General features: G+C 39.7%; 1 protein-coding gene across 1 annotated transcript in view; it reads right to left on the reverse strand.

Annotated features, from left to right (window-relative positions):
- Positions 1-10,857: 10,857 nt before the first annotated feature.
- The window catches only part of tspan18b (tetraspanin 18b), a 32,851-nt gene continuing 27,768 nt past the window's right edge, over positions 10,858-15,940 (reverse strand). The window contains exons 4-9 of the mRNA XM_044036705.1: positions 15,244-15,438; positions 14,868-14,942; positions 14,440-14,538; positions 13,142-13,318; positions 12,354-12,437; positions 10,858-11,700 (exon numbers count right to left, since the gene is read on the reverse strand). Coding sequence (XP_043892640.1) covers positions 11,653-11,700; positions 12,354-12,437; positions 13,142-13,318; positions 14,440-14,538; positions 14,868-14,942; positions 15,244-15,438 — 678 coding nt within the window. The 3' untranslated portion in view covers positions 10,858-11,652. The remainder of the gene's footprint in view (positions 11,701-12,353; positions 12,438-13,141; positions 13,319-14,439; positions 14,539-14,867; positions 14,943-15,243; positions 15,439-15,940) is intronic.

Consider the following 15,940-nt stretch of genomic DNA (forward strand, 5'->3'; position numbering starts at 1 on the left):
CACTGTGATCTGGAAGTTGTAATACACATGTGTAACTGGTAAACTTAGACATAATATTGTTGAAATTGCACTTATTTTTCTCAAGAAATGTCAGGTTGTTCATAATATGTTTTGTAAAAAGATACTTCATGAAATGTAAAAACAAAGGGAAACATTTGTAGTTCTTGTTGTTTATAGTTGGGGTATTATTTTACCGTTCCGGCCTGCTTGAGATCAAATTGCCCTTTATGTGGCCCCTGAACTAAAATGAGTTTGACACCACTGATCTAACCAATCAATCCTACGACATTTGATTTAGGCCAAGACAACCTGCTAAAATTCTAACCATTCTGACCATCAGACATGTCATTTCTTTAAATGTGGCATGGTTGTTGGTGCCGGACTGGCTGGTCTGAGTATTTCAGAAACTGATGATCCACTGTGATTTTGAATCACAACTGTCTCTGGGGTTTACAGAGAATGGTCTGAAAAGCAAAAGTATCCACAGCTGCAGTTCTCTGGGACAAAAATATGCCTCGACAATGCCACAGGTCAGAGGAAAATGGTCAGATTGGTTAGAGATTATAGAAGGGCAACAGTAACTCAAATGACCACTCGTTACAACCGAGGTATGCAAAGGACTGCAGATAGCAGCAGAACAACAGCAGAAAACCATATCAGGCACTTTATTTGCTCGACAGTATCTATAAAGAAGTGGTCAGTGAGTGTACACAAATACACGCACAGAGTTAATGACATAAAGAACGACTGTTAAACACGGGTGATATGTGATCCCATTCTTCTCCTCGCATCAGCAACTTCCAGATGGGATGCTCTGTCTGAGCCATTAGGCCCAAAGTTAAGCCTAATAGTTTGAATGGGCCTTAAATACCTCCAGGTGGTCTTTGGCAAACAGTCTGGCTATGGCTGTGGTGAGAGAAAGCTGTCATGCAATACAGTATGCAGCATCATTTTACACAGATGTTCTTTGTTTCTGCAACACAAGCTCAATCATGCAACAAAACAGTCTTGAGAAAAACATTTTCATAAGCTCTTCTAAATATCCTTCCCTAAGCAGTAAAAGAGGCCTGCGATCAATCCACCCTTTATTTCAAATGTTGTGCTGAATATCATCCACAGAAGGCACAACCACTTAGGACAACTCTTACGTAAGACAAAAGGAAAGGCACGGCCAGGAATAATAATAATAAAAAAAAAAAAACATAAAAAAAATAATGTGTGCCAAATAACATCTTAGCATTGATGTGTTCTTTGCCCTTCAAAGAATGTTGGAACCCTACCATATCTGCTCCCTCCCAGCAACAATTGTCGTCTTTTCCACAGTTGTGCAAGAGTTTAACTGGATCGGTCTGATCGCATGAGAATGTCACCCACTCTAAAGGAACTGGAGATCATCAATAAGACTGCAATGGACGGGTAGATCGACCCGCTTTGGTGCAGGTTTGTATCTGTCAGAAGAAGTGGTATGGTACGACAGACATTTCATCCGTTATGTTCTTTGAGTGGCAATTATAGTAACAACAAATACCTTTCATCTTTATAAGAGAATTGGAAAAATACTTACAGTGCTATTACAATACATTTTTTGGTCTAGAAATCTCCAGTGAAAACACTGAAACCTAACCAACTATATTTTATTTTGTCTGTTTATTTTTACTTTTATAAGAGTAAATTGTGCATTCGTGAAGGTTGAATTAAGCTTCACATTTTGGATGGCTAGATAAGGACAGTGTGACGTGGCTGTCATTCAAAATAAAGTACCATGCCCAAGACCATATACAGTATAATGACCATGTATAAGCTATAGGTCATTTAAAAGGGATATGCAGAGACTCCACTTCTTAGAACAATTTCAGTGTTGGTGATTTAATGGGATCTGTTGACAGCATGACCCTTGTGAGACCATCTAAGGCAGACCGACTTTGGGGGCCACGTGACTGATAAAATCAGAAACTCAAATGACAAAAAGGAGCACTATATAAAGAGGCAACCCCGGGGCCTCTGCACTCTCCGTGTGTCTAAAACGTGAGTATATGAGATAAATAAACACTTGTAGGGAGAAAGAAGAGCAGCCCACTGTGCCCTGAACAGCACTCATTAAACCTAATGGGTCACGCTGCTCCAGCCAGGCTCCACTGACACCCTTAATAGAAGCCTGCATGGTTAAGGGACCATGAAGACCATTAGGGCACTTCAAAGTTCACTCCACTACATTAGGGTCCTGCAGAAATGGCATAGAGGGGACAGATCCAATTCCTCGTTCGCTGCTTTATTTTTCTATTAGTTGACCTGTAGATGCTTGAGCTGCTCATTAAGGGCCTTCATTAGTAAGACCACGGCAGTAAATCAGTGATATATCGCCTTTCAGCACAACATTTCTTATCGGTCATATTTTAGAGCTGACACTTGTGCTTGCATTGTTAAATGATCCCACTGGTTTGAAAATAAAATAGCTGTTTCCACTGTAAATCTAATTAATGCAGTCGCCTCTGGACCAATGAAAGGACACCTATGAACTGCAGAACAGTGGAGCCAAAGGAAAGTGACAAGCACACCAGTAAAAAAAACCAACACTCTCCTAACACGCAAACCTCATGCCATGTTTGCTACTATGAAACTAAAGTCTACCATATTCAAATAACTTCAAGCTAAATCTAGCTGTAAATCAAAAGAGTTGCTGCTGGCCTCGTATATTGATGCTGTCCTGCGGGACATAAAAGGCAGAGTAGTCCCCTGCCTGCTGTGGCTATAAGTCAGAACTATAGTTCCTCAGTATGGCTTTATGGAGAGGAGGGGGGCAGCTGAAGAGGAAACAAGACGACATGCATCACTTTGTCCTGGAAAACGTTCCTCATTACAAGCCTAGCATATGAAAAAAGAGCACAGATTTAGGTAAGCTTTTGACACACATACGAAACTAATCCTAAACAGCATGAACATACCACTGATCTAAAAGTAGTAACATCTGTTTTTTTAGCAAGATTTTCCATCAGTACAGAACTAAAACAGCGTGAACCAGAGACAAGATGGTATTGTCTCATATAAAAATGTTACAGAAGTAATATCCGCTGGGACATTGTACGCACGTTTCAGAACAAAAAAAAAATTGCATGTCACCACATCTATACTTCACAGCATCTGACAGGTCATTGTGTCAGTAATAGGAAGTAAGTGTAGGAGGACTTGACAGAGGGATAAGATCAGAGCGGAGCTTTATTAAGAGAGGAACATGGATACTTCTCTTCCCTAAGTGCCTTCTAATGGGCTCTTTGGCTCTGGAACAACCTTTCCTACATCAACTTATCTACAGTACAACTCCATTGATGTGAACACTTTCATCTCTTTTAACACTTACACTGTCGTGGACATCTAAAGAGCTTTTAATTTGCAAATATAAAGGTTGTTCCTAATCAAAATGTGTTCATATGCATGCAACAATCTGTGAGACATTTACTTAGGCAAATACAATTATTAAAACAATTAAAAAAAAAACAGTTTTAAAATAATTTTTGATCATTCCACTGGGATATTTGCAACTCCTTCACACACACTCTGCACCCTGAATCTCATGTTGCACTGTACGAGTCTGGTGAGTGGGGAGAAACACTGTGCAAAGTTTAACCTAATGACAGTCAGTCATTATCTTTACATGTACATTTAAGCTGCGGCTGTAGTGCAACTTTTTAAGTTGACAACTGTCCTCATACCAGAAAGCAAACACTAGCAGGGAATTTATTATTGAATTAAGTGTGTCCACTTCCACTACACTCTGTGGTGATATGCCCTGGTTTCAGCTTGTCTGTATTAGGCAATTTCTCGCTGACCAAAACAACCAACTGCTAGTTTGTAGCATGTCGAGTCTTCCTATCATTCCAGAAACTATTTAATTCTTTAAGCTGACTTGATCTCCTCGTTAATCCAAAAACTTTCTCTGCCTCATTTTCTTGATTTTTCTTGTTTTCTGTGTAAAAGCATCTCATTTATCAAAGTTCAGGGGTGGTAACTGTAGTAATTTGACTCCCAGCTACATCCTTAGGAGTGTGAGTCAAACTTTGAGTGTTCTGCAAGCAACCAGCAACTTTAAGAGTAAAGTCAAACTGTCAGCTGCTTTCATCATGGTGTGTTTACTACAGTGATAGCAAGGCCAGCATATGTTACATAGTTCTGCTTTAAAGTTTGCAGAATATAGGTTACTTTCCTGTTTTACTAAATTCTGAGTGACATTAAGGACACACTCCTTAAAACTTCAATGTGCAGACCATTACTGGACTTCAAGAACATTCTCTACTATACCACGCCAGATTTCACCACTCAGGAGTGCAGATATTGAGTGAAAGATTATGGTGCAAAAATATTAGTTGCCACACCTGTAAAAAAACAACAACAACCGTAAGTATGGTGGTAAATATATGTACACTAGAATCAAAACTTTGGCTAAAGTCCAAAGTGAGTCTATCAGAGTGAGCATCTTCCCAAGTCCCTGCATCTGAGCAGGCAGCTGCTTGCTTCGTTATTGCGTGGTCACTCTACAATTCCTTCTCAAATTTCCCTTCAGCTGACAGTGAGCACCAAACAGCTGATGGCCAGCCAGCTGCCTGACAGGCATCTCTGTGGTCTGTTACCATGGAAACAGCCTCACATTGGCTCACATCATTCACCAACTCCAACTAATAAAACTTTATTAGAGTGTGGAAATATCTAGTGTGGCTTTTTGACATGCTAACATAAACAGAGGGGAGAGATCTGAAGTGGTACTGACACAGAGTAAGTTTACTCAGGCTCAGAATGGATGTAACTGGGTTAGTGGGTTAAATCCCCATTTATATATTGTTGCAAAGCCGCAATGTTGTTAAAAGTAACAGGAAAATATAAAAGTGCATATTTTCAGAGTCATTACATATAAGACCAGATTTATTAAGTTTATACATGAAGCCATCATTTTGCATTTACTGGACGCACGTGGTACAACGTAAATAACAAGCCTGATAAAACATGCTTCAGCTGTCAGATGGCATGCTGGGGCAATTAAAGGACTCACTCTCTTGAAGCCTTTAGTTTTTACTTCCCCATATTCAGCCTTTAATGTGTAAGTCAACGTTCACAGAGCAGCAGTCTTTTCACTGATTCCCTCCTCACACATTTTAAGTTTGTTATCAGCTGTGCTTCTAACCCCTCTAACCTCTTAGCTCCAGAGCAGCACTTCATCTCTCCTCTCTGGAATATGCTTCCAATTATGAATCTTGTGAATATGGGGGCGGCGAGGCATCCTCTTGATTTATCGTGTGCTCAAGTCCAGCCTTGTTCTTATGCATTTGCACACGCCGCCCTCCCGCTGCAGAGCTCAAAGGTCAGACATACACAACAGTTGACCTCTCACAGACTCATGTGCGCCAGGGCACCTCAGACCTGATTGACAAGCAGAGATGACAGCAAAGGCCACAGGGTGAGAAAATCTTTGGTGCAATGAGCAACTAAATACTGCATTAATCTTCGGCTGTGAGAAATCTCTCTAACTGAGAGAAAGAGAGGAAAGAGAAAGTGATTATTAATGAGGACAAATGAGGTGGCGTCATACAATCACTATCATTTGGCTGACGGGTGGTTGTTAAACTTTTTTCCCCCCCTTTGTAACCATAGAGCATGTTGTGGTCTTTTTGCATGGAAGAGCTCAGGCCATCTATTTGTAGTCATCAACTAAATCCAAGTCCTGCGGACTGGAAACACATGCTCCGCGAGTGAGTCACAGAGCACAAGAGATCTCTCGAGACACTGGTGACGCTCTGCCTGAGAAACAATGCATCCCTACAGAGTAAAATCCCAGCCAAACCAGCTCACTTCCTGTTTCACACTGGATTACGGGCACCGCGCTGCCTTATGATGGTTCCATGGACACAGGTCTCATGGGTATTGATGGCAGTTGGACAATTAATTTGTTCTTGACCACAACAAAGCCTTACTGTTTCAGTGGGCTGCAGCATTATTTGGCTACTGCGAGGCCTGTATTTCAAACTATGCTGTTGAGTGTTTTTTCTAGATTCTCACATTTTCACATTAGGTTTTGCGGTCTGATCACAGCAGATGTGAATCGTCTGCCCCCGGTATGGTTTCTATTGAATGGTCCTTAGGGGTTTCTCCAAAAACCCTCAAACGCCCTCAAACTCACCACGCCCTCAAACTCACCACCGGACCTAACACCTTTCACACTGGATAAACACAACACAAAGGAGAAAAATAAGTTTTACGTTAGAGGGTTGGCTATTACATGCAGGAGAAGGGGACTCTCTAAATCCCCTGAGCAGCTAAGCACTCATAAATCATCAAGCAATGAAAGTTTCCTCTCCAAACAGGGGGCTAAAACAAACTGAACATGGAGCCCATCGCCCCACTTTCCCCCATGTCTCACTCTCTTCTTCCTTTTTCCTGGGAGGAATTTTTATGAGGAAAGAAGAGACATAGTGGTGCAAGACTACACTGGAGCAAAGAGCTAAATACTACAACATCAATCCCTTGCAGTGACCCCAAACTACAAAAAAATCCAAGATTATTTTAAGGGATTTTATACAAGTTTCACGAACAGCAGGAGGAGGACTACAGACCTACCACTTTAACTGGTAACATATTGAGAACAAAGGAGTGTTCTTGAATGTATGTTCATCTGTGTTTATTCTTGCATTAAGATTTGTTACTATAGAGAGGATCCAAAAGCTTTTTCAAGTTTTTTTTTCTGGTGGACAAAATTAAAACAATGTAATCAGAGATGCTCTGAAGGTTTACCACAAACTGTCCCATTTGTTTCTCAAATTCTAAAACAGAATAAATTATTTATCTTAGTATTTATTCAGTCAAATTTGTTTAACGTGTATTATTTAGAAATAAAAAATCACACTATGTCAACACACGTTTGTGTCTGGCTGGTTTCTGCCCGATATTTAAACTCAGCTGAATTTAGTTTGATTGCTTGGGCTTCTGTCTAATTTAAAACTTTAATATCTTTCCACAGTCAGAAGCAAAGTTTGCATCCGTACTGGAAAACAGTGATATAGTCTGCTATGATGCCAACAGGAGGGCTGCTCAGTAAACCACCAGCATCAGGAGCTTCTTGTCTTGACCACCAGTAACACTTAGCAGCTGTTAACTACACACTGAGAACCTGACATGCACCATTGCACACACTTCTGATAGAAAGGATTTTGGTGGGGGGGTTGCATTGACATGGCGATAGCTACTGGTGCTTACTTACTGATCAGTAGGTCAAACAGAAAATGTGCCTAAAATACCAAAGACACACTGTTTTAATTTGAGGGTCTGGCCTTATAGTCACGTCAAATTTGCCTCAGTCAACACGTTGAGTTTGCAGGATAAAAATGCCGGCCCTCCTGAGAGTTGTTGCTTTGCAGTTCATGTTTACAGAGTCAACAAAAGGGCACCGTGTACCACTTATATACAGATGGTGTTATGGAATATTAGACTAGCAAACAGTGGCATTCATTTGTCATTCCATAAACTATGATCAAAATCATTTAAAAAAAGGATTACACTAATGAATAAATGAATTAATACATCTGCTCGATTCCTCATGCTTATGTCAAAGAGTGAACACAACGTTCATGTTAATGCTTTTGAAGAAAATCAATTTACAAGCGCTGAATGGAGTAATAGAAGGAATGCTACTGCCCTCTTGTGGTAAAAGAAATAATTGTTGGCTGATGCACTCGAGGTTAGTGAATGTGGAAAATCTATAAGCATTGTGAGACGTGATGATAATAGATTGATGACCTAATGAGTAGGAGTTACAAAAAAAGACACTGACATAAATGTTTTTATTTAATTTCTGTGTAGCTCAAAATAAGATGTGGTTCTGCGATACTTTACTTGGGTTTTGTGTATTTATGATTCAGTTTGGTCATGAGTCATGCACTTGACACCAGTGTTTACTGTGATTATTTTTGATTGCCAATGGCATATATGACAAGAGAAACAAAACTGCACATTTCTCTTTTTATTGGAGGTGACTGTAATGAGCACCAGTATATGGTAATGAAGCAGGGAAACTAAAAAAAGCTCCGTCGGTTGTCTTGAACATGAACAGAATATATATTCATACTACATTTCTATTGTTTTTAAAACCTATGTCAGGAAAACTGGAATCAAATAAACTGCTGCATTTCAACAATTACAACATTATTATCCATTAATGAATGCATAAATATGTTTAAAGGGACGTGATAATTGTTAGTTTGAACCTTGAACTTTAAAATACATTTTATTTAATGAGCCTAAATTGTTAGCCACTAACCACCCATCTCGAGCAGTTTCAGAAAGTGCTGTCCATATTTTCACACAATATCCGGTTGCCAAACGTAGACTATAACTTTATTGTACCCAGTGGGAAATTATGCTTTGCACATCACTGTATGGTCAACAAACAATTTACAGTAGCCAACTTGTAAAAATCAAGATAACAGCACATGACAACACTGTGGTTGAGTGAGAGTGTACTGCCCTGTGCTATTGCGGTTTTGATGGATGTTATAGACTTATAGTTCAGTTCTGTAAGACTGTATGTAGAAAGACTGATTTTCTTGGCTGCAGATAATCACACAAGCATGTCTCAACGCGTGGCTTGCCAACACTGTTGTGGAGAAACCACAGAATTATTGGCTCACCCTGAAGCCATAGATAACTCTCTCTTTTGTTTGAAATGTGTCCCATATTAGTCAAAATATCTGAGTTACAGATCTGTACCATTGAGAAACAAAGGTGAATAAAATAAAAAAAAGGGGGGGAAACACCTCCAGGCAGATGAGTTGAAACAAACGGAGCAGTGTAAGGTAGATGTGGAGAAAGACGGCAAAAATCTGTCTGTCAGCAGCCCAGCCAAGGATGGGGTGGGTAAGAGAAGAGTGGATGAGGAACACCTGTTTTTGAGGAATTTAACTTCAGATACACTCCCAGTTTATTTGGCTAGCCTAATAGTACACTACATTCATTTATCTATAATGGGACAGTACATATTAATGAACATATAACTGTAAATAGGCCCTGACTGGTAAGCTGTCCATGGTGTACCCCGCCTACCGCTATGTCAGCTGAGATTGGCACAGCACCCCCTGCAACACTCATGTGAAGGATATAACAATAGAAGATGGATGGATAAGTGTAAATATGCAAGATTATAGCCAAAGGTAATTTCCATCTTCAGTTTCTTTGAAGGCCAAGGCCAGCCACACAACAATAACAGTAACAGCAAAAGGAGATTAAATTGCAGAATAATAATAGACAATGTTCAAAAAAAAGATATCTCCACAATGACCAAGTTGTTAAAGTGCTAAGTGCTAAAGTGCATTAGAGATAATTACGGTGCTCAGCGCTGGTGATATTGCACATTGCCCGATTACATAAAGTGCATTAATGAATTACATAATACCCACATGTTGGTCTTATTGCACGTCAGCCAGTTTCACAGAATTTTAAGTGTTTAGTGAACTGCACAATGCTCTATTGCACACGTTCAGCAAACACAGGGGTGTGTTCTAATAATATTGTACCAGGTTTGCATACATGGTTACACACACGTACACTGGATTGAGCAAAAAAATAAAAAAATTAATGTATGAATATATGTCGCTCTATATATATATACATATGTGTACATACATATAAATACTATACTATACTCCACTGAGCCTGGGTCCAGCCTGCCTATACTCTATGAGTTCATTGCAATTTAACTCACCTCTGTGTGGCTTGTAGACTTTTCCAACTTATGGTTTTGGGCCAACATTTAAAATGTATGGATGAGACTGAGGTGATCTCATGAAACACCACAAAGCTTCTACAACTGTTTTTATGACCTAAATCTAACGTTTTCGAGAGGATTAACCCAGTAATGGCATACAGTATTGAGCAGCCATTTTGACAGCGAAAAACCACAGGTGTAAATAAACAAATAAATGATGTCAAGTTACATTTATCTTCGTCAGTTTCAGTGTGAATGTTGGTTCACTGTTTACTGCATTGACGCACATGAGCAGAAGTGAGGCATGTTTTTAAATCTCGATCTGTAGTCGACTCACCGGATGTCAGCGTCGTGTTTCACGCGTCATCCTCCTCCTCTTCCGCCATCTACATGGTCCCCATTTCAAAACTTAACATTGTTAACCTACAGAATGAAGAACCCTGAATTTATTTCTGTTTTCAATAACAGAAGACCGTCCCTAAATCATATCATGAACATTTACAGGAATTTGGAACGTTTAACTTCCTTCAACCTTATTCACGATCAACTCATGAATCACAAGCACCCAGACTTACCCTGCCTCTGATTGGCTCAGGGTTAGACAAGAAAAGTGCTGATTGGTTGGAAGCTAGGGGCGGTTCTTTGCCCACGATTGGAAAATACAGAGATCCAAAACTTGTTGCCGATCTTGTACCAGTGTTGGAGAGGAACTGATATAAAGGTTAATATGTTTTATTGAGTATTACATTTTTCAGAAACATTGACTTAAAAATGACTTGTTAATTGTTGATGTTAATGTGTAATTATTGCAATGTATAATTTCACTCAAATTAAATGATAAATGCAAACCATGCTTCATGTTCCAAAAGTGTGTAATAAAGAATAAATTGAAAGTGAAAGAGACTAACAACCAAACCAGAAAATCTTTGACAAATAAATTGTACTTAAAGTTTAATGGGAATAACTGATTTTCATTTGGCCTCATGAAAAAAATACACATACCAGAATTTCATTACATTAATGTAATTGTATTTCTGATAAAACTGTGAATAATACAAATGAAATGACCTTAAGATGTGCAACCAATTTAAGTAAAAAAAAAACCACAAGGACAGTGATCCAGAATGCCATTTATGTCACTGGAGAATCAACAATCTAATACAAATGCATACACTTAATGTACAGTTCACTGCCTAAAACCACATAGGCTATAGCCACTACTGCAATAAACATCACCATACGTTTAGAAAAAAGTATCAGAAGTCTGCTTTCAAGCTTGGGTGGGGTCATGACAAACCACAAACTCACATGCTCACAAACACATTCAGAAAGAGCATTCAGTATGTACACACACGCACACACACAGAGACACACACACACACCCGCGCGCACACACACAGCTTATATAGTACAGCATTAAAGAAAAGTGGCTGTAAAAAAAGGCATGTTGAGGGGGGAGTGTTACAGTATACAGTATGTAGGGGAGGGGTAACAGCCAAATTGTACATAAAACACATTTTTTTTTTACATTTAAGCCAACTTTAATTAATATAAATATTCTTCATCCAAAAGTCAGTGCAGTGCCTTTTGCGCAGGCTTCACCTGGTCCTCATGCCCGGTCAACTTTATACCCAGTCTGTGCTAGACTTGGTCCACAATTTACTGTTTCCATTTTACACAGAAATCGTTTTACATCAGTTTTGTATCTGCTCTTCACTATGGTTTGTATGAGTGTGTGTGTGTGTTTCTGAGACTCAGTACCTCAAAAGTCCAGCTGCGAAGTACAAGAGTTTGTTTTCTACCTATTAGCCAATAGAAAAAAAGATCAACAAATTAACAAGTGTCCATTTTATACTTAACTCCTGAATCCCTTTTTTTTAATAAAAAAAAAGATAAGAACACAGACAGCAGCTCTACTGGATTCCCCTGAAGAGGCACATTGCAAAGACCATGGCAAAGAGCTGATGAAAAGAAGAAAAGTAAATTACTATCACACAAGGAAACACACAGCTCATTTTTAGTACAAGTATAATAGTACAGCTGCTGCACGGTCCAACTTGAAATCAATCACAACTACATTTTGCATAATTGTTTTTGTTATTATGTTTATTATGACTTCACTTTCATAGATATATTTTTTTTATCTCTTTTATATTTCTAACTACACACTGCACTTAAACATGGACATATGTATTTTTAAAAATGTTGGTCTGTGATATTTATTTATTATAGATTTCAATGGAAACACACACTCTTTTTGTATGCACTAATGTTGTACATACAGCATAATGGCAATAATCCTGTGATATAATGGCCGAGCTATGTGTTTTTAGTAGTGCATTATGGACATTTAACTTGACATCTGCACTAAGAATTTTAAAAAATAACCTTGCAAAAAACACAATTATATACAAGCGAGAACTATCCTCTTGTAATACCAAGTTTCACCACTAGATAGAGGTCTTGCCAAACAAAGAGCTTTTCCAATAATATTTATATAGCACATTTCTTCAGCTAAATGCAGAATTCTCCATTTCTCAAATGAACATCACTGGAGAGGCAAGAAAAAAGCAGCAGCGTGTTAATTTAAAATAATAATAAAATAGAGATGTACCTCAATGGTGAGAACCACAATGGCGAGTGCACCAGCCACATAGATGTACAGTTCAAAGTAGTCGACGACTGCAGAGTAACACCCCTTTGGATACACAAAAACATGGTGCTCGGTTGAGAATCAATGGGCTATAAACTGGCAGAATTACAGAGACAATTAAACGAACATCACGGCTTAAACTGAGCGATGCTTTGAACAAAGCCTTGGCTGAATGAGTGGGAAGCAGGGCCCCCAGCCTCACTGCCTTTTAATGAGGACTCTTTGTGTTAAAGAACAGAGACACACACTGTAGATATCTTGCATTGTTCTAGTTATTTAAAAAAAAAACAGGTGGGGAGTGCAGGAAAATCATCCTATCAGCTTTCACTATAATTATATTTCACTCCAAAACTTTCTTTATGCTCAAGGAAACAGGGATGTAGATGTATGTGTGTGATTGTGATACACACCTAATTAAGTATATTCATAAACCATTATCCTGTAATTTGCTCACATGCAATGTGTTCTCCAAAAGAATCCAATTCATCCATGCATACACACATACAGTACAGAACACTGACACACATGCAGAGGTGTCGCCACACTATTCCACATAGTAGGATGGTCTCCTATGACAACCAAAACATGAAAAAGGACTAATCAGCCATGGAGGAGTCAGCTATAGTCCCTGGGTGTCATCCCTCAACTATCTCCTGCTCTAATTAAGCCTAGAGGTGGTTTGGAAGGAGGGCAAAAGATAGGGAGAGAGAGAGAGAGAGAGAGTTGACACAGTCGATGACAGAAGTTACCTTGTTATTGCGAAACATCATATTGCCTGATAAGCACTGCTCCTGGCTGATATAGGCCAAGTCCCCGGCCTGACTGGCACGCTGACAGCAGGCTTCTGGCACCATATGATTTTGGTTGATCAGCCTGAACAGGCTGTCCTTAAAATCCTCTGGGCTGTTCACACCACAGCAGTCAAACTGTGGAGAGGAGGAGAGCAGCATATAGAAGAGGAGACATTCTTTCTATTATTCACCTGACAGCAGTCAAACTGAAGGCAGGAGGGAACAGGAGAACACATCGGTATTGCTGGCTGGCAAGGTAATGCAGTGGTTAGTACTAATGGAAGGATGTTCTGCAGTCACACCTTCAGGTCAGATGGTCAGGGCCTTTCTGTGTGGAGTTAGTATGTTCCTCACTGTCAGTGTGTGTGTTTTCCCCCTGTAGTGTAATTTCTACCACAGACCATAGACATGCAGTTTGTGTTAATAGAGGTGTGAATCTGAGCATGAGATGTCTCCACACTCGATTGTGTTTGCTGGACTAAAGCTAGAGTGTTAAAAATGCCTGAAAACACGTTTGTGTGACTGAAAGTGTATTAAATTGAATTTCGGAAAGTTGGACTAACACATTCAGATAATGCAAGTGGGAGTTGAATTACTATTACATTCAGCATGCAGCAATTTAGCTGAACTCTAGCTGACCTAAGAGCTTCATGCATGCTCTACAGTCTGAATCCCTGGCCTCTGTCCCAGAAGTAATAGAAGAAGTTTGTTCACAGAACAAGACAACAGCGAGAAAACATGACGGAACCAAGACTAGTGCGTCTTTGGAATGATAAGGAGACTGAATGTCAGTTTAAGGAAGTCAAAATTGTGAAGTTTAAGTAGTTTTTTAGAAAAGTGGTGCTCAACATGCTAATGACTAAACGCCATGTAGCGTATCGAAGGCAGACACACTTGAATTAATACATTGATTCTCTGCTAGTGCTTTAATACTGCGATAAGGGCAGTAGTCCAATTAAAAGGTATAGTCAAGCTACAGCTGTAGTAGTGACTCTAATGGACTGCTGACCTTTGTAGGATGTACCCTGCCTGTCGCACAGTGTCACCTGAACTGCCTCCATCTCCCAGTGACCCTCAAAGGATAAGGGCTATAGCTAATGGATAGGCCTGCATGTTTGTGCTCTGGTCTGTGTTCCAGTATGTGTGAGTGAATCCAGCATGAAGACTGACCTACATGTCTTGGATTTTTATCTATAAAACATATTCCCCTGACACCAGACAGCAGAAGCTACCGCGTGTGAGCTCTGTGGCCTTACTGTAGTCATGATGGCGTTCCATGTGGAGGTGAAGACGTCAGTGTTGTTGTAGCCCTGATAATGTCTCTTCAACTCCTTGGTGAAGTACTCTCTGGTCAGCTAATGCAACAGACACATAAAGGTTAGTATCAGCATAAAGAACTGTAACAAAAAAAAGTAGTAATAATAATTAATAACAAAAGAACAACACTGGACACAAGGGTTTGGCAGCAACTGCATATGAGAAAATATATCGTTTGTCATTGGTCAAGTAATGTAAATTTAATGTTTTGTAAATAGAATAAGAAAGATAGCATTTCAGATTCTGCTCTTTGATTGATTTAGGAGTGTTTTAATGAGAAATGCCAGGTTTTAGTTTTCTGACAGACATTTCAGCAATACATTTTGACACCCAGCCCAAGTGACTACTGGTAATCAAAGCAACTTACATGTTCCCTGAATATGAAGGCCAGAATGGCAGCAGCCAGCTCTGCTAAGAAGATGAGGAGGATGAGCATGAAGAACTGTATTAAACAAAACAAAACAAACACAAAAGAGAAAGGGAGACAGGGTGGACAAGGTGGATAAGTATCAGAAAAACTGCACATCAGTCAGTAAAAATCACACTGTGTGGCTGTGCTCACTTCACTCAGCATTAACAATGCATGAGGCTCAAAGCACCAAGGAAAATACAAAGGGCATTTTGCTCTTTAAGCTTTCCGTCTAGGCATGGCAGTCCAAACGCTGGCAGACAGAATAATCAACACACGTGCACACAAACAAGATCAGTAACAGATCCACATTTTAAATTGTCTGTCAACTCACAAAGAGAAGCAGACACTTGTTTTCACGGATAGCGCCACAGCAGCCCAGGAAGCCCAGAAGAAAGAGCATGCCTCCCATGCCTAGGATGATGTAGACACCGGTGAATAACAACGGGTTGGCTGCTACAATTTCCCTGAACCCGGTTGGGTCCACCAGTACCCACACTCCCACTCCCAGGAGGAAAGAACCCCCAAGCTGATGACGAAAAAAGAGACGGAAAGCACTAGTTAGACAAAACATAAATTGGCTGCATTTGAAAAGTTAATTGGAACTCAAAGGATCACTCAGTGCCGCTACTGGCACATGAAACATTCAACACAATGGAGGATGAATGAATTTGTGCTTTTTTTCAAAGGAGAAGATAATGGGGATGCAAATCTCTGAACAGTTGGGGTGAGAGTTAAGATAAAAGACTGAGTATCAACTGAGGCACAAAGGGGTGGAACGGTTACGTGTAGATATCTACTCTTCTTCAACTAAACAGAACCTTACATCAGCCGGGGGCTGAGATTCAGGAATGAAGAGAAGAGATAGTCTTTTGGAAAGCTTGTTGGGTTTGAAAAATGCTGTTAAGTTGCAATGGCACTAAAAACAGTGCCTGTTACTGAGTGATCGTAACAGCTGAGTTAGTTCTTTGCTCTACTGGTTGCATTATTGCCTCTGCTTGCCGTGAACCACATTTCAGTGAAGTCTATAA

The sequence above is a fragment of the Solea senegalensis genome, linkage group LG10 (genome assembly GCF_019176455.1).
Source record: "Solea senegalensis isolate Sse05_10M linkage group LG10, IFAPA_SoseM_1, whole genome shotgun sequence".
In the NCBI taxonomy this organism is placed as follows: Eukaryota; Metazoa; Chordata; class Actinopteri; order Pleuronectiformes; family Soleidae; genus Solea; species Solea senegalensis.